The 17,806-nt window shown below is 38.5% G+C and overlaps 1 protein-coding gene across 1 annotated transcript in view; it reads right to left on the bottom strand.

Moving 5' to 3' along the window:
* Positions 1-14,619, bottom strand: part of LOC112051531 (rootletin) — a 33,276-nt gene extending 18,657 nt beyond the window's left edge. Inside the window, exons 1-18 of the mRNA XM_052883790.1 lie at positions 14,517-14,619; positions 13,759-13,944; positions 13,067-13,281; positions 12,178-12,343; positions 11,538-11,747; positions 10,635-10,811; positions 9,982-10,118; positions 9,282-9,396; positions 8,249-8,354; positions 7,263-7,393; positions 5,322-5,473; positions 4,551-4,696; positions 4,128-4,258; positions 3,471-3,667; positions 2,937-3,102; positions 2,060-2,249; positions 1,210-1,379; positions 599-791 (exon numbers count right to left, since the gene is read on the bottom strand). Of these exons, the coding sequence (XP_052739750.1) occupies positions 599-791; positions 1,210-1,379; positions 2,060-2,249; positions 2,937-3,102; positions 3,471-3,667; positions 4,128-4,258; positions 4,551-4,696; positions 5,322-5,473; positions 7,263-7,393; positions 8,249-8,354; positions 9,282-9,396; positions 9,982-10,118; positions 10,635-10,811; positions 11,538-11,747; positions 12,178-12,343; positions 13,067-13,281; positions 13,759-13,920 (2,764 nt within the window). The 5' untranslated portion in view covers positions 13,921-13,944; positions 14,517-14,619. The remainder of the gene's footprint in view (positions 1-598; positions 792-1,209; positions 1,380-2,059; positions 2,250-2,936; positions 3,103-3,470; positions 3,668-4,127; positions 4,259-4,550; positions 4,697-5,321; positions 5,474-7,262; positions 7,394-8,248; positions 8,355-9,281; positions 9,397-9,981; positions 10,119-10,634; positions 10,812-11,537; positions 11,748-12,177; positions 12,344-13,066; positions 13,282-13,758; positions 13,945-14,516) is intronic.
* Between the last annotated feature and the right edge of the window lie 3,187 nt (positions 14,620-17,806).

Genomic DNA, 17,806 nt, shown 5'->3' with positions numbered 1-17,806 from the left:
AAACGCATCCAAGAACACTAACTTTGGTTAAATTAATTTAAATATATGATGATCACGTGTTCACACCAATTAAATCCCGTTGTTAATACTGACTGTAAGTAGAAAAACATCGCCTATAAACAGATAAACACTTAGCTGGTTATGACATAATCATATCCAACAAAGTGATGTCCTGTGACCCTTAATCTGAGGCGTAAGTGTTATGGCTCATTCGCCTGTTTACGTTCTAATTTTTTTTTTTTATATAAAAATATATTTACCATATCTTTTAAATATGACCAATATTCTCATTTTCCTCCAATTAGCCGGAAAAGACTGTATTAGGAGTGGGTACGACAATAGACTAACAGGGCGGAGTTCGAACTACCACCCATCGGTGATTAGTCCGACCGCTTTGCCGTTAAGCTATTGAGGCTCTAAATTACATCCAGCTGTTATGCCTTTCGGAACGAAATACAGCAGTGCTGGTTTGTTAGACAGCAGTCCTTGGATCGGTTGGATGAGCTATCACGAAAATCTTTACTATACTACTAATCTCCTCGCTCAAGTTCGATCAACTTCGAAATAGTGTAGAGCCTAGAGGACGTTTCAAACTTACCCATAAGCAGAGCCTGTTGCTTATCGTTCTCAGCTCTTAGCATTGCTTCATCGTGTTGCATCATCAACTGATCTCTGGCCGCCAGTAGCTTCTTCTCTTTCTCTCTTGCGGCGGCCTCAAATGCCTCCCTCTCGCTCGTCAATGATGCAATAGTTTGACTTAATTTTTGCTCTAACGATTGACGTAACAGTTCCTGTAAGGGATACGTTCTAATAAACCGATCGTTTCGCTATTGGAAAGATGCATAACGAGATATGCTACTTCTGCGATGTAGAAGATACTTCGAGGCATACACTCTTAGAATGCCCTAAATTCTTCGGATTCTAGAGTTTTTAACGGGAACCAGTTCCGTCATACATAATTTTTGTCTAACTTTAACAGTTTATGCAGAACATGCCACCAAAGCTCTCAATCGGAATAATTTTTAATTAATGGTCCTATTCTTAGTAGCGTGATGTTATAAAACCTAAAAGCCTTACTTAATAAATGGACTAGACAACACAAAATTTAATTTTTCAGTTCAAACTAGTAGTTCCTGAGATTAGCTCGGCAAGAAATCAATCACACAAATAAATTCTTCACCTTAATAATATTAGTATATATTTAAATACCTTTTCCTCTTTCAGCTTGGTAATATTTTCAGTGGTAGTCCTGTTGAGGTTGGTGATGACCTGCTGGTACTCCGCCTCCTTCTTGCCAGACTGCTGTGACATACTGTTGCGCGTTTCTCGAAGCTTCTTCTCGCTGTTTTCGAGATCTTTTGTCAGGCGAGCAATTTGACCTATTGCAAAAATCGTTTTTAATATTTTATGACCATAAAAATTTGTAAGCTTAATTTTTATTTTTTTGGAAATCTGGATAATTTTTAATGGTCTATGATTTTGAAAAAGATGTGTATACTCGTAATTCACTCATCGTACAATTGACAATTTATGAATCCAAGAAACAGCACAAAGGTCTAAAAGTGCGCGACTTCGTCCGCCCGACCCTATTGTAAAATCCGTTTTTAGTGGATACCTACTAACTATAAACTACCTCTCTGCCCAATATTAGCTTTGTACATCAAGTGGTTTCCGAGATTTCATAATGACCTTTCGCATTTATATATTCAGATACAGTGTAATGTGCCTCATTCTCCCGTCGGCTTAATATATCTCGTTTGTCGTGATGCATTTTCGTTTTTCAAATCACAACACTACAAACGATGTGTCACTTCTTTTTGAGAATTTAAACAATACTGAGTGTGTTCCATAATATTGAAACAAAACATCTGTTATGCTAAAGTGATTATTGTCAGACAATACCACTAGTTTTACACTTGTCGCACAAGGCGTCTTGTAAAGTCCTTTTGAGATGGGTTGAGGTGGAGATGAATTGACTGTGTTCACTGTGACTTTTTTCACTTATTAGTTATTAAGTGAATTTTATTAACAAGTAAGAAGATTAATCAGCGTGACTTACCTTTATAATTCTCCTGTTGAACCAGCGTCTCCTGCAAGTCGTGCTCCAGCTTGGTCCTCTTGTTGTCCGCGTCCTCCAACATGTTGGCGGTGTCGAACAGCACTGCTTCCAGCGCGTCCTTCTCTGATCGCACGCCCGCGAGCTGCTCTTGCAGGTGCTGCTTGTCTTTGTCCAAGTTGTCTATCATTAGCTATTGGAGACGAGAAATGGATGAGTGACACACTTTCGCATCATCATTATCCTATTTTAGGTCTAGGTCTCTCTCCTTATAGGAGTGGGGATATGGAGCTTAGACCCACTGCTATCCCCACACCCAAGTCTGATAAACCTTCAATGCAGGTTATCAGACTTGGGGTGACAATATTTTTAGCGACCAATAAGAGATGACCGGGACCCAAGGCTTAATATATATGCTCTGGGGGTGTTACACCACCTTCTCAACTCCGAGCTGAGAATTTTTTTTTTTATCTCATTAAACCCAGGATTTGAACAGTTTCCTGAATTCAGCAAACTACATAACATACAATAAAGTGGTGTTGTAGATAAGCTTGAAGGCTAGTTAGATAAAGGGCGCAGAACGACTCTTCATAGGGATTTCCTATTAAAACTTGCCCTTGGAGAAGGGGTTTGTGTACTGAGTGACATCAGTCTAGACTCTCTCGTTACGGTGTGTGACCATAACCCACGTCCAGGTTCATTATTTTGATACAGACATTGTCAATAATTATGTCATAACTACAGAGTAAGACGAGAATTTATGAATAAGTACTCACTCCTAAACCGTGAAGCTATTTATCGAAAGAAAAGATTGTTTATCTCCGCAAAAATATAACATATGTATAGCAAACTTTCAAATGTCACAGAAAGTTATACTTGCCTGTTTTTCCTCAGAGTCCTTGACGTGGTCGTCCAGAGATCGGTTGAGCCGGCCGATGGTCTCGTTGGCCTGCTCCAGTCGCTGCTGCAGACGGATGATCTCCTCGTTCAACGTGTCCTTTTTACGAGCCATCGCAGTCAACTGAGAACTCAGCTCACCGCGCTCCCTAAAAACATGTTTTTTTTTTGGTTAAAAATAAGTATATGTTTTTAAATAGCCGAAATAACGTGGCTAGGGTCGCGCACATAGTTTATAGAGCAAACGGACGTTAAGGTTCATCAAGCGGGTTACAGTATTGTTTGGAAGTCCTCGAAGATTAAGGGTACATCGGCTAATTATTATTATGATGAGGCATAACCTGCGTGGGTTTAGATATTTTTATTTATCCTACGGGAACTCCACTATAAAAATTGTCCTTTGTCCGATTCCAGGATACAATTTATATTTGTGCACAATTTCGTCAAGAAAGGTTTAGCGATTGAACCAGAAATAGGTAAGAAACAAAATAATTTAAATTCAAAAAACATCTCTTGCCTCATCACTTGACGCAACTCCATCTCAACCTTCTCCCTCTCTCCCTCTAGGAACTTGATCTTCTCGAACAGAGAAGCTTTATCCGCCTCCAACTCCATTCTGTTTTGCTCAGCCGCTAGTAACTCTTTGCGTAGAGAATTCAGATCACCCTGTAGGTCGGACGATTGATTCGAGAGCGATGATCTTTCGTCTTCCAGCTGTCAAATTCAAAATTATCTTTATTAAAATATTTTATACGTATGTACAGCTTGACTACAAAAATAAAAACCTTGCATTTTAAAAATTACGACCGAATCCATAAATAAGTAGCCTTTAAACTAAAAATCTCCTTTAGTATAGTATGTAGTACAAATCGGAACCCTTATAATCTCACTCGCGCACATTTTAAGAACTGTCTGTTTTCTCCTAACGTACTGGACCAATCCAACTGAAATTTGATACACATATCAATTCTTGTGACACAAATACATGGATGTATCGTCAATAGATAAAATTTGAATATGGGAGGCACTTATGGGCGGTAAGATGGAAAGTATAAAAAAAAACTTTTACATACTTCATTCGAGTGTATTTTTTTAGAATTAAAAAAAAATAGCTTTCAAGTTCAATCGTCTTATTTATTTTTAATAAATCATAGATTCCACTTAATTTACTTACTTGTTTAACGTCTTCTTGTAGCTTCTTCTTATCGGATTCCATGTTTCGTACAACATTCTGCAACTTCTCAACTAAGTCTTGGAAATCTCCGCGCTCTAACAGAGTTCTTTCCAGCTCTATCTCCAGGTCACCTGAAGAAATTAAATCATGACTAATGATTTATTTTGCTATTATCTGCGGAAATTCGACGAATTCAAGTATTTGAAATCTCCCGCATTGAGACGTTATAGAGTAAACGTCAAGTAGAAAATTTTGTGGGATCTGGGTTACGCTGTAGTTTGGATTTATCGGTTTTTCGCGGAGAACAGCAAAAAAAATCGATTAGATGCTATTAATAACCAGCAGGTATTACTTAGTTCAACATTTACAGATTTTATTCATTTGGCTTACAATAACTAAACAATTACTTTATCTCTATCTTACTTCTATTTTTCTCCATCTGCGACAATATGGCATCTGCCTCCAACTTCTGTTGATCTAGAAGATCTCTGGCCAGCGCTGTCTTGTTGAGTTCCTCCCTTACTGTCACCAGCTCTGAACGCATTCGTGATGAACGCTCCTCTTCGGCCCTAAAAGTAATTCCTATTTGTACACTCATGTCTAGACCTACTCATATTATAAAGGCGAAAGTTTGTAACGATGTATGTACGTTTGGATGTTTGTTACTCTTTAAAGCCGCTATTACTGAAGCGATTTGGCTGAAATTTGGAATGGAAATAGATTTTACTCTGGATTACTAGGCCACTTTTTATCACGAAAAAAATCCATGGATTCCCGAAATTTAAGAAAAAGTGATGATTTTGATGGTATAAATGGTACTCTTTCACGTCTCGGGTACTGAACCGAATCACCTAAAATTTAAAGTAGAGATAGATTATAGTCATAGGCTTTACTTTTTATCCCGGAAAAATCCATGGTGCCCGAGGGATTTGTGAAAAATTCAATTCGCTTCATTGCAACACCGAAACAAACGCCATTTTAAATTTGCATTTTCTTGAATAATCGATCTATCACGTTTTCGCCCATTAAAAAAATAGTTTAATAACTATTGTAAATCATTATAAATATTATGCTTATTATCATTATAATATTGATAGACACAATGAAACCCAAAACAGAGGAAAAATGGTATAGTTACAATGTTGAAATTATTTAGTCTGTATTTGGGATACAGGTTTGGAAACTATATCATACCTTAAAACAGACTCTCTGTTCGACGCCTCTCGATGTAGGCGGTCCACCTCAGAGTTCAGAGCGCGTTTCTCTCCCTCTAGAGACTCTATGTTCTTCTCGAGACGGGAATTGATTTTCTGAAGTTTCTCGTAATCTGATGTTAAGGACTCCACCTTAAAAGCAATAGTTTCTTAATCATTACCTATAAATCCTAAATCTATCTATACTAATATTATAAAGAGGTAAAGTTTGTAAGTTTGTCACATTTTTTAAATGGGGTAATCTTCGGAACTACTGGTCCGATTTCAAAAATTCTTTCACCAGTAGAATGCTACATTATCGTGGAGTGCTATAGGCTATATTTTATATTTTTATCATATATATTAGCCGAGTTATCACAGTTTTTGTCATACAGGTCGGACTGAAAATCCTCTTAAACAGACTTATTCGCATGCGCTGCCTTAACTATTGCGTAAAATTGAAATTAATGTATGGAGACTTTATGTGTCTTTAAAAGTTCTACAAAAAAGTCCGCGACACCATACATCTATCTTCTATATATTAGCAAATATAGTACCTTTTGTGTTTTAAAAATTATTAATTTTATATACTTAAGTTTACGTCATTATTTATACACTTTACACACACTAAACTTTAATCCTTATTGAAATAAATTACTTAATAATCACAAGGATATTATGGAGATAAGATTTGCTCTTTACAGTATGTTAATTACTTAAATAGTTTCGGAGATAATACAAAATTTCTAAAAGACGCAGAAATTCCGCTATATGACGCCCGGCGCTTTCATTTACGTAGTTTCCGTTCCCGTGTGAATATGGGGATCAAACATAGCCTATGACACTCGCAAATAACGTAGCTTCCTAGAAAGAATTTTCCAAATCGGTCCAGTAGATCCAGAGATTACCCCCGACAACCACACAAACTTTACCTCTTTATAGTATTAGCATAGAAGTCGCTTGGGAAATTATAGTCTTTTGGTCATTGCACCACGCTCAAAAGGCTGGATCAATTTTGCTGAGGGTAGGGAAGGGGTAGGATAGAGGTAGGGTAGGGGTAATTTAGGGAAAGTGTAGGATAGGGTAGGGATAAGGTAGGGGTAGTGAAGGGTAGGGGCAAGGTAGAGGTAGGGGAAGGCTATGGAAGGTATAGGGTAGGGGAGGAGTATGATAGGGGTAGGGTAGGGTAAGGTAGGGTAGGGGTAGGGTACGGGTAGGGTAGGGTTAGGGTAGGGGTAAGGTATGGGTAGGGAAGGGTTAGCGTTAGCGGTAGGGTAGGAATAAGGTAGGGGTAGGGTAGGATAGGGTATGGATAGGGTACGGGTAGGGTTAGGGTAGGGGGAGAGAAGTTTACATCAATTGTTACGCGGACGAAGTCGCGGGCGTCCGCTAGTACATTAATAAATTTGTAGAGAGGTCAATTCTTTACATGAAATATATTTCCAAAATAACTATCAGGAGGTGATTAGCGATCGATACTAACGGCAAAAAAATGCAATCAGTAAAATTTTTTTCTCTATATCTCTCTGTCTGTATGTTCGTTATAAAAAAAACTACTCGATGGATTTTAACGAAACTTGATACAATCAATTATTCTTCATACTCCTGGACAGATTATAGTATACTTTTCATCACGCTCCGATCAATAGGAGCAGAGCAGTGAAGGGAAATTAAAGGCTAAAGGCGGACGAAGTCGCAGGCGCCCGCTAGTACATAATATAATAATTCTAAATCATAAATTGGTGGTATCAGGTTATAGCCTTCAAAAAGTGCAAAAATCGTTTGTAGGGTTGGGTGTAGTCTTTTATGAGTATAAAAAGATCCAAGAAACAGTTTTGGACCTACAAATGCACATATTTTTATATATAACAAGTCGAGGTTATTGCACATAGATTACAAAGATAGGATGAACGTGCTTGGGAATGATCTACAATTTACGAACCATAGCATTAATTTCAACACGATTTCGTTCCAGATTATTCTTATCGATTCTCAGCGCTTCGACTGTCTTCTGCATAGATTCCTTTTCTTGCAACAGTTGATTGAGATCTGTGTTGGCTTGATCTAATTTACCTACAGAAAAACCAATATATATTAAACCCGATATTCCAAAAAAGTGTTCTTTCGTATTCCAAGCGATGTGATACCAGTGATACTAAGAAAACAATGGTGTAAGGTCTTGAGTATCTCCAATATCAGTTTTATTTGAAGATCATTTTAACGTAAGTATGCTATCAGATTTTAATGATACTTGACCTGACTCTCTATGGTATGGGTGTGTAATATTTCTTGCAAATAAATTAATAGTTATTTATTATAAAATTTGATTCAAAATTAAAAACTGGAAGTAGCAAGAACGTCTATTTTGTCATGAACAGTATTTTTCACAATAGATAAAAACAGTATGAATATCGACGCCGATAAATCAAATGACGTCACATTTCGTTTGATCAATGGTGACAAGTTGGCGTGTTGGCGTTATGTGAATTTAAATTTCCGTACTTTAATTTTCGCTTTTTATATAATGATTTCTTGGTTCAAATAATTAATATCTAAAAAATAATATTTTACGTACAATATAGAGACAAGAATCTATTAAAAAATATTTCAGACTAATTAAAATTTTACGCATATTAAGCCTGACATATTTTTTGATTAGATTTATGTTTGGTTAATCTTAATGGTCCTGTAAGCCTAAGAATCGCGTCACGACATAATATCTCGAGGAGACATAATGACTAAATGTCGACAAACGGCGTTAGATTTAAAATGTCGCTTCATCCCATCGAGAGATATATTCCCGGTTCGGTCGCTATAGGTCGACTGATTATTTATCTCTTCATGAGTAATATCGTTGACGTATCTTAGGTCTATCGGAATACTTGAATGTTCAAGACAAAAACGCTGTTTGGAAAATATCATGCTTACCTTGCAGATCTTGTACTTTTCCTTCCAAAGATCCTATTGTGCTATCTGCTGCTTCACAATGTTTCCTACTTGTGAGGAGTTGTTCTCTAGTGTTTTGCAGTTTCACCTAAAACATGATTAATAATAGTTAGAAATGTTTTTGAAATAAATGATCTAGACTCAAGTAAAATACAGACTATTTGTAAATATACTGTAGGAAATAGTAGTCTGAGATGGACATGACGTCGCTTGATCTCGTGTTGGTTTGTGTCGACGCTAGGTGGAGACTTGTTTCCGTAAAGAATAGGGACTTAGAGAGGGGTAGCAATTGGTTGGCGGGAACGACTTGTGATATTAGGTGCTCGTCGTACAGCCAGGTTTAGTTTAGTGGCGTTCGAGCCGTCCACATTTCTTGTCGTGTAATTCTTTATGGGTTACTTGGGATAGGCGGGGAGAGTGACTTGTGTAGAAAAGGGGAGTGTTTGTCAAAAGCGCATTTAACCCTAAACACAACGTTCACAAGTGCCTGACTCCACTCAAGGTCATTATCTGCAATTCTAGCATCTTATTTTGGTTACAGTTTGATGTGTTAATTAAGATTTCCTGACAAATATTGTGAATCATAACCGTTGTCAAACATTAGTTTTTTTTATTTTCTAAATCCACTTTTGAAGAAGGCTACAAATATTTTATTTAATTTGCGATAGTCGAAAGCAAGCAATGGCTGTAAATAATGTGATGTCAAAGATATTAAGAGAACATGAACATTTGACAATGTGCTGCTGAATCTTGAAAAAATCTGGATACACTCTGAAAAGTAGTTCAGGGTTTCTATCTTCTTCTTAGAGTGCCTCTCCATACTGAAGCTCGGCGGTCAGCTTTCTAAACTTTTCCTTATCTATGACAAGGCGGAAAAGTCTGTCTTCGACTGTCTTTAAGCCAGTCCACTCCCTTATATTTCGTAGCCAGGACTTCTTTCTTCTTCCTACACTTCTTTTGCCTGCAGGGTTTCTATAAATTTATTTATTTATTTTATTTTAAACGTCATACATACCTGCAGCTCGTGTATCTGTATCTGGTACTTGTGCAGCGCGGCCTGCACGGCGGAGATGGTGCTCTCGGCGAACGCGGTGGCGTTGCCGGTCGACGGCGCGCCGCGTTTTGGTGACCTGGGTTATAATATGACCTTATTTAAAGTGGCAGTGTTCTTCTTCTGATTGTGTAATCGCCATAGGCTTATTTGTGGGACTTCAGCGGAGTCACCGGGAGGTGAGGATAGCATCGCCTGGACGGGCCAGAAAGCAAAATAACAGAGAAGAACGAAACATCTCCCTAAGAGGGTTACCTGTGAGCCTTAGGATTCAACTTGGAAGGCTGTTCGAGAAGGGAATTTGGGCTTATTTGGGATATAGTGTATCAGCCCTGAAACCGGATCAAACCCGATATCTGGATGACGTTGAAAATCAGGGACTTTCGACGTCAAGCAATCGTTTTTGCAATCACAACTCGCAGTACATGCTGTGTAGCTCGTGACACTCAGGACTGTGATGTTTGAAAGTCTACTAAAGTTGTTAAAGGAGGCATATTTGTTCAGTAGTGAATAGCCATGTGCTGGTAATGTATGGACACGCACTAAATTGCTCAACGCTGGCACAAAAAAATAAGGCCTTGTATGCTACTTGTTTAAATTATAAATTTTTGTGTGCAATAAAGATCTTCTTCTCCTTCAATGTGACCCCTGACAGGACACTTACCGCTCGGACAGGTGCAGATGCTGCGGCGCGGCGTCGGCCTCCGAGTCCTGTATCAAAGCGCGCGCGACTTCCTCCAGCGCCGAGCGCATGATGCCCGCCTCCGAGCACAGCGTCTCCGCGCAGTCGCAGCGTTCCTCCTGTTGTCATAGAAAAACATCGGTTACATACATTTTAGTAAGGATAAGCTAAGCTAAGCTAAGAAGACCTACATAGGTCTTTTCAGCTTAGCTTATACTAATTCCACTTGGTCAAGAAGCTCTCGACTCCTGGTTCCTCAAAACAACGTGAAGGTTTTAGTTCGCTCTGAAGTTCGCTCAGGTAGGCCTTTCTTTTACTTTTTTTTCTGTTGTTAAGTACCAATTTGTTACTTCTTAGGATTAATTTTTATAGCATACTTATGTGACAAATTAGTAATTTAACTTTAGCCTAAACTTATATTATTATTATACTAAGATAATGGACCAATAACTTAATCTTAGTCTTTCAGTAACTATTACTTTTGGTCACTTTGTTCACGTGATCTTCCATTTAGCACTAATCACTATCACTATCACTAGTCTAGGTAGGTCTTACTGATGTTTTTATACACTGACATATGCATCGTGTTCAGGACATATTAGAAGTTTACTATATTCCCTCCATTGTCTACTCACCAATCCCTGCAGTTCCCCCAGCAGGCGCTGTATGCGGTTGTCGCGCTCCCGCAACTCGGCGAGAGCAGAGTCTCGCTGTGCAGTGGCAGTGTGTAGCTCAACACGGAGCACTTCCACGGTGGAGCTTGGAGCGGATGCACCACCCGTGCTGGACACTTGCTGAGCTTCCGGCTGGAACTAATCACTTTATGTAAAAAACATGGACTCGAATTGAGAACCTCCTTTTTGAAGTCGTTTAAAACCTTTTTTTTTATAAAAAATAAAGAATATTTGCGATATTTTTTTAAAAAAGACCAATATTCCTATTCCCCTCCAATTAGTAGGCAAGGACTGTGTTAGGAGTGGTTAAGACAACGGGCGGGGATCTAACCACCACCCCTCCATGATGAGTCCGACCGCTCTTACCGTTGAACTATTGAGGCTTAAAACTGGCAAAGAGCAAGTGAACAGAACAATTTAACATTATTCCATTGATTCACCTGTACGGGTGCCAGGTTCTTTGAAAAGTAGCTCCAATGATTTTGCGATTTTTTCCTCTATATGCAATTATTAATCAGATTTGCTCTCTTAAGTGCACTGGATTTAGACGATTTTTCTTTGATGATTATTATTGTTCTAAAATGAAAATAGCAGTTTCTTGTCAACTCTTACCAAACAAAAAAGATAATTATACAATTAACTAGCGGACGCCCGCGACTGACTAACGGAATTTAGTTTTTCGCAAATCCCTCAGGAACCGTGTAAAAGTAGTATATCTGTTAATCCAGAGTAAAATCTATTTCCAGTCTAAATTTCAGCCAAATTTGTTCAGTAGTTGCAGTGTTAAAGAGTAACATACATCCATACAAACTTTCGCGTTTATAATATTAGTAGGATAAACAAAGTTTAATTTGTAATATCTACCTTGGAGCCCTGGGAAGCGTAAGCAGTGATGGCATATCCACTCAAAGTGCCTACAAGGTCTCGGGCAGCAGAATCGATGTCATTCTTCACTTTGTACAGATCTCTCTCAGTGCTGGTCTGCAGCTCAGAGAAGAATCGCTTGACGGAGACCACTTCACGCCACAGGTTCAGGAGACGGTTGTGCTCACTTGAGTAGTAGTCATTGAAGGCCTAGAATTTATTGTAACAATGTATTGTTATTTTAAGAGAAGCTATGTTGTACATTAAATTTAGCAGGAATAACTTGGACGCGGAAAGCATGGGATAGATCTTTGTGGTAAAAACATTCAGATATCTTAACATTTTCTGAATCAATGGTATGCATGTGGTTTTTACTTAGGTTTAGATTATAGAAAATAGATAACTCCTTCACAATTTAGATTTGTTGTGAGTACCCAAGTGTATTTCTACATTTATGAAGTAACAGCAATATTTGAGTTATTCTGTGAAGTTATTGAGTCAAATAACGACTTTCAATACATTTAAATTTTTAATACATTTTGTCATAAAAGACATAATAACTTACTTTTCTAGTTTAGGTATATCTAAGAGGAAATATCACTCAAAATAAGCATTAGAGCAAAAAACCACTGTTTTGTACCTGTTCCTCATCCTTCCACTCATCCTCTTTGATGGACATCTCATCCCGCAAGGCTTCCCAGTCATTGGTGAGCTTCTGCAGATCGTTGGTGAGAGCCTCATTGAGCTGATGAGATTCTTCGAGCTGGTCCCGTAGCAGGTTGTTTTGGGAAACCAGCTTCTCACATCTGTTTACAAACAAACAAGAAACAAGGTGCAAGTTCAGTTATATGGCTATAATTATTTCGATCAATCCTAAGAAGAGATATCTACATCAAAAAAATATTTTTACTCTTTCTAAAAGAATAATTGATGAATTTAATTGTATCTGAAGAAAAAAAACAACTTCACCCAGGACCTAGTAATCTGTAGCCTAATTACTATTTATCAACAGGACCAGCAAGATAGTATAATTAGTATAAATATTAAAGATATAAATAACAACCAAAAATATCTAAAAAGCACCTTATAAACTCATTGTCTCATAAACTCATTGCTTCCATCTTAAAATGAAAAGATTAACTTAAGATGGCACTTTTTAATACTTAATTTTAGACTATGCACAGAAAGTGTTCTGCTGTTCTTGTGCTGCATCCAATGTACCTATGTAACTTATCAGCACTATCCAGAGAGACAGCACGCAGAATAGCTTGGCAAGTTCGTTCGTCACACTCCCGATGATCCATGCGGGCGTGGGGGGCGTGTAACAATAAATGAAAACCCCACGAGTGATGCACCTCACTTCCCCGCACGCACGATTTCACCCCCGTCGCCCGCATATCATGGGAGTGAACTTACCAAGCTATAGTCTATTCGCCTGCTATGTATGCGTATGTGGTATAGTTACAAATGTCGAACGCTATGTCTGCGGGGGCCCTTAGGACAGTTGGACATATTTAAGAAGGACTTACTTGCGTTTCTCATCCTCAAGCCTTCGCAAAGCAGTATCCAAGTCGGCAATTCTCTCGTCCCTTCGGTCGGATGTGGACGGAGTGCTGACGGCCAGCGCGGACGGCGCCGGCAGAGCGATCTTGCTGGTGGGCTGACGGTAGCTCGGCTCGCTGCGCGGTGTAGTCTCCAGCATTTGGTTCTCTAGTTCCGAGCATCGTTGTTTGTATTGGAGAACCTTTGAGCACGAAACGATCGAATAACATAAGGTTAGGGTATTGATTGTTTAATAATAGCTAGCTGCGTATTTTTAAAATGTTGCGTAGACTTTACCTAATGTAAGTAGTATTAAAGTTTATAGAGAAATCCCTAAGATTTAACGATATTTATTTTCCAAATAGATTGCTTTTGCTTTGTTTGGAAATTAAAAGTAAACAAATGTGACGTAAGTCGCTATGACTTTGACGTTGACAGTTGTCAGTCAGTTCTTGTGGTTCGTTTATAAACTGGGAAAAACTAGAAAAGCGTTTCTTGCCTTTCCCAAGTTTAAAATATTTGCAGTTTGCACAATATCCTAAAATCGTTCATACTCGACTAAAATAATAAGCTTTAAGTCTTGTTAACAACCCGTCAACCGTTTGACTTAAATACATTTTACGTATCTAAATTTTAAAAAGGAATAAAAATAATGAAAACCGTTATAGCAAGCAGGTACCTTTGCTTGGAGCCTGGAAACCAAAGCAGCCTGTCCCTGCTGCGAGCGGCGGTAAGCGTCGAGCCTCCGCCTGTGATCAGCGCTTTCACCCGCGAGCCGCGCTCGTAACTCCTCGTTCTGCCGCCGCAGGTCGCTGCTCACGCTGCCGCCCGGAGAGTCCATCTCTGGTGGACTTTCTGGAACCTTCTATATAAACAAAGAAGCGAATGACGTCACCGATATAGCTCAGCGAGCCGCGAAGTTCAGATGGTAATGGGCAGGGCACATTTCGAAGAGCCCCAATTTGGGGTCTCAAGGTGCTAGAATGGCAAAGCACCTGAAAGCGCAACGTTGGTCGACAGCAGTGGACGTTCATCGGCTGATAATTATTTAACATATTTTTAATAACCTATTATTAAAAATACGTTTACAATCGAAGGTCCGACGCAGACTGAAATTCACGTTCTGGTGTCTTCGTTTTGTGTTTTGCGGTTTTTGTAACTTACTCCTAAATAACTTCATAACACCGCGCAAATAATAAGGCCATGCTGTCTGTACTATAACTACCTATATGTTTTACGCAGAACACTGCGTTATGACAAGAACGCAGCCATTTAGCTTTTAGTTGAATATTTTAAGTACGTTTGTTTTACGTAGCACAATCATGTAAAAATCACACATGACTTCATACGTATTGGGTATCTAATCTCAAAGCCACAAATATGTATAATAGTTCACCTTAAAAAAAATAACAATAACAATAATAGGTAATTAGGTACCTCTTTCACTTCCTTTTTAACCCGCTGATGTGGTAGAGTGCCTGTCGGTCGTCTGCCGATAGGAGCCCGAGCGCTCCTGGGCGTCGTCAAACCTTCCCTCGTAGGCAACTTTAACAATACACAATAAATACCAAAAATGATAATTTTGCCTAATAAATCTTGAAAAAATTTGTTCACCGATGTTGAGACTAAAAGTCAATTTTGCACATAAATAACCAACGTAGATCATGATTACAAAAGTTGAGATTGTCTAGGATCAGTAAATAAGAAATAAGAAATTAATTAAACTAAAAAACTGGTGATTTACTTCTTTTTCTTGTTCCCTACCGCGGTGCTGCAAACAGCATTTTTAACCGACTTGCACTGACTTATACCTAATTTTATTTTATCTATTTATATTTTACTAGGAAAATATTTCGTACAGGAAACCATTAAATATTCTATTACCTGGAAAGTTACTTTCTTTTTTACTTTTTTCTTATGTTTCACTTCTAAAAGATAACGCTGAGAATGTCTAAGTTCGAAAGACATTTAAAAAGTTAAATTGCAACTTGCCACACTTTACACTATCTTAGATTTAATCTGTGGGTAGTTGGGTACACAAAAAAAAGAGGGAAAAAGTAAAAACTAAAGGAGGTCGCGACCGAAAGAGGTTTTACTTGCTTTTTTTTCCAAGACCACGGTGAAAATGGGCCGAGTTAAACCACAAACTAAGCTAGACTCCCGTACTTCCGTAGGGTGGCGAAACGGTGGTAGGGAAATGGGAATACTGGATATCAGGTCTAGGCATCTAATTACCGCCCACATCGCAATAAATGCAATTTAGTGAGGTGAATAAACCCGCCTGTTTAGCAATTAAAAATAATGTTCTAATGCTAAAATAAAAATGATTTTAAGGGTGCACCGTGCATTTTATTATAATGTAAGTAGGTAATAAATACATGCAAGTATTCATATTTTTTATGTACCTACCTATATTAAAATCTCACGTCATGTGTTTGTAATGGCACTCCTCCGAAACGGCTCAACCAATTTTAATAAATTTTTGGTCGCAATTATAGTATTTTTGTTTAAAAAGAAATTTAATATTTACCAATTGGTATCAGCAAAACGATATTCTAATTTGCTAGTTTCAGAAAAGATCAGTCCTAGTCCTTTTCATGAGTAAGTCATCATCATTAACAACCCATATTCGGCTCACTGTTGAGCACGAGTCTCCTCACAGAATGAGAGGGCTTAGGCCTTATTCCACCACGCTGGCCCAATGCGGATTGCCAGACTTCACACACGTACAGAATTACGAAAATTTTACAGGTATGCAGGTTTCCTCACTATGATTTTGCTTCACCGTTTGAGACATGTGTAGGTAGGTACCTAATACAAATCCACAGGGTTCTAAATTCAAAATGTATTTCTCATCGAGTGAGCGAAGACGAACTTACAATTAGTGGTTTTAAGCAACATAGGCACAATTTTTGTGCTCTAAAATAGATTGAGACCAAAGTCAGACTATATTGATTAAAACTGGAGACTGCTATCTTATTTCAAGTGAAAGGTGTATTACATTCGGTAGCAACTAATACGGAATTAGTTACTACGTAAGCGATTACGTGTTAGGGATTTAAAATTTATTAATACACCTATCAATATAATGGAAAATACCTACTGTTATCACCACCTACGTACGAGTTATTTGATGATGTATTGATTTAATGTAAATATATATAAATCATTCATCGATTGCCTCTTTGGTCTATGTGGCTTCCAATCATGAAGTCTTAGGGTTTGAGTTCTGCGTCAGGCTAGACTGAGCTTTGTTTTCTTACTTAATAGAAATTTTGGCTGGTGGGAGGCTTCGGCCGTGGCTAGTTACCCTACCGGCAAAGACGTACCGCCAAGCGATTTAGCGTTCCGGTACGATGCCGTGTAGAAACCGAAAGGGGTGTGGATTTTCAACCTCCTCCTAACAAGTTAGCCCGCTTCCATCTTAGACTGCATCATCACTTACCATCAGGTGAGGTTGTAGTTAAGGGCTAACTTGTAAAGATTAAAAAAAAAAAAAGTTTACAGTGTGAATTTTCAGCCTGAAGTTCGGAAGTTAATGGTGTGGTGGTACACTCCCGTGCCTCGGAGATCAGTATAAACCGACGGTCCTCGTCGTATTTATACTAGCTGACGTCGCGCGGTTTCACCCGCGTGGTTTCCGTTCCCGTAGGAATATGGGGATATTATATAGCCTATAGCCTTCCTCGATAAATGGGCTATCTAACACTGAAAGAATTTTTCAAATCGGACCAGTAGTTCCTGAGATTAGCGCGTTCAATCAAACAAACAAACAAACAAACTCTTCAGCTTTATAATATTAGTATAGATAATATAATAAAACATAAATTTAACATAATATTACAGTCTTAAATGCAGTGGATAGGGTCACAACCCCTTGCACCAATCGGCCGTCAATTTTTTTTTAGTTTTTCTGTTATAAAAGTCGGGATATTTATAGTACTTTGAAAAAGAAGAACTCTACATAGTCTGTAGACAAACGTTGTTACAAATATAGGAATGTAGGAATATAAAAAATTGGGATTTAAAAAAACTTTTTTTTTTTTTTTATTCTTTACAAGTTAGCCCTTGACTACAATCTCACCTGATGGTAAGTGATGATGCAGTCTAAGATGGAAGCGGGCTAACTCGTTAGGAGGAGGATGAAAATCCACACCCTTTCGGTTTCTACACGGCATCGTACCGGAACGCTAAATCGCTTGGCGGTACGTCTTTGCCATTAGGGTGGTAACTAGCCACGGCCGAAGCCTCCCACCAGCCAGACCTGGAGAAATTAAGAAAATCTCAATCTGCCCAGCCGGGGATCGAACCCAGGACCTCCGTCTTGTAAATCCACCGCGCATACCACTGCGCCACGGAGGCCGTCACTTTATATTATGATTACAACAGATAGCAACTGCATGAATAAAAATAAATAATAACATGATGTTTTTGATGCAGTTGCTATCAGCTAACACGTATATAATAATAATGTTATATTACGAGTTGGGATTTTGGCGCTTTAATGATAAGTTTAGAGGTGACACGAGCGACCAGAATATTCGGCACTATAATCTTCAGGCGAAGGAATTTGTCATTTATTGTCTTTCTGATTCGAATGAGAAAGTACCTAGATACGAGTACTAGAAATTAGCCAACACTTCCCGGTTTCACTCGCGTAGTTCCCGCTTCTACCCTTAGGACGAAAAGCCTCAGCTCCGAAAGGGGTTGGAAGAACATGATCGGAA

Source organism: Bicyclus anynana, chromosome 10, assembly GCF_947172395.1.
Source record: "Bicyclus anynana chromosome 10, ilBicAnyn1.1, whole genome shotgun sequence".
NCBI classification, from domain to species: domain Eukaryota; kingdom Metazoa; phylum Arthropoda; class Insecta; order Lepidoptera; family Nymphalidae; genus Bicyclus; species Bicyclus anynana.
This window is presented reverse-complemented; position numbering and strand designations above follow the sequence as displayed.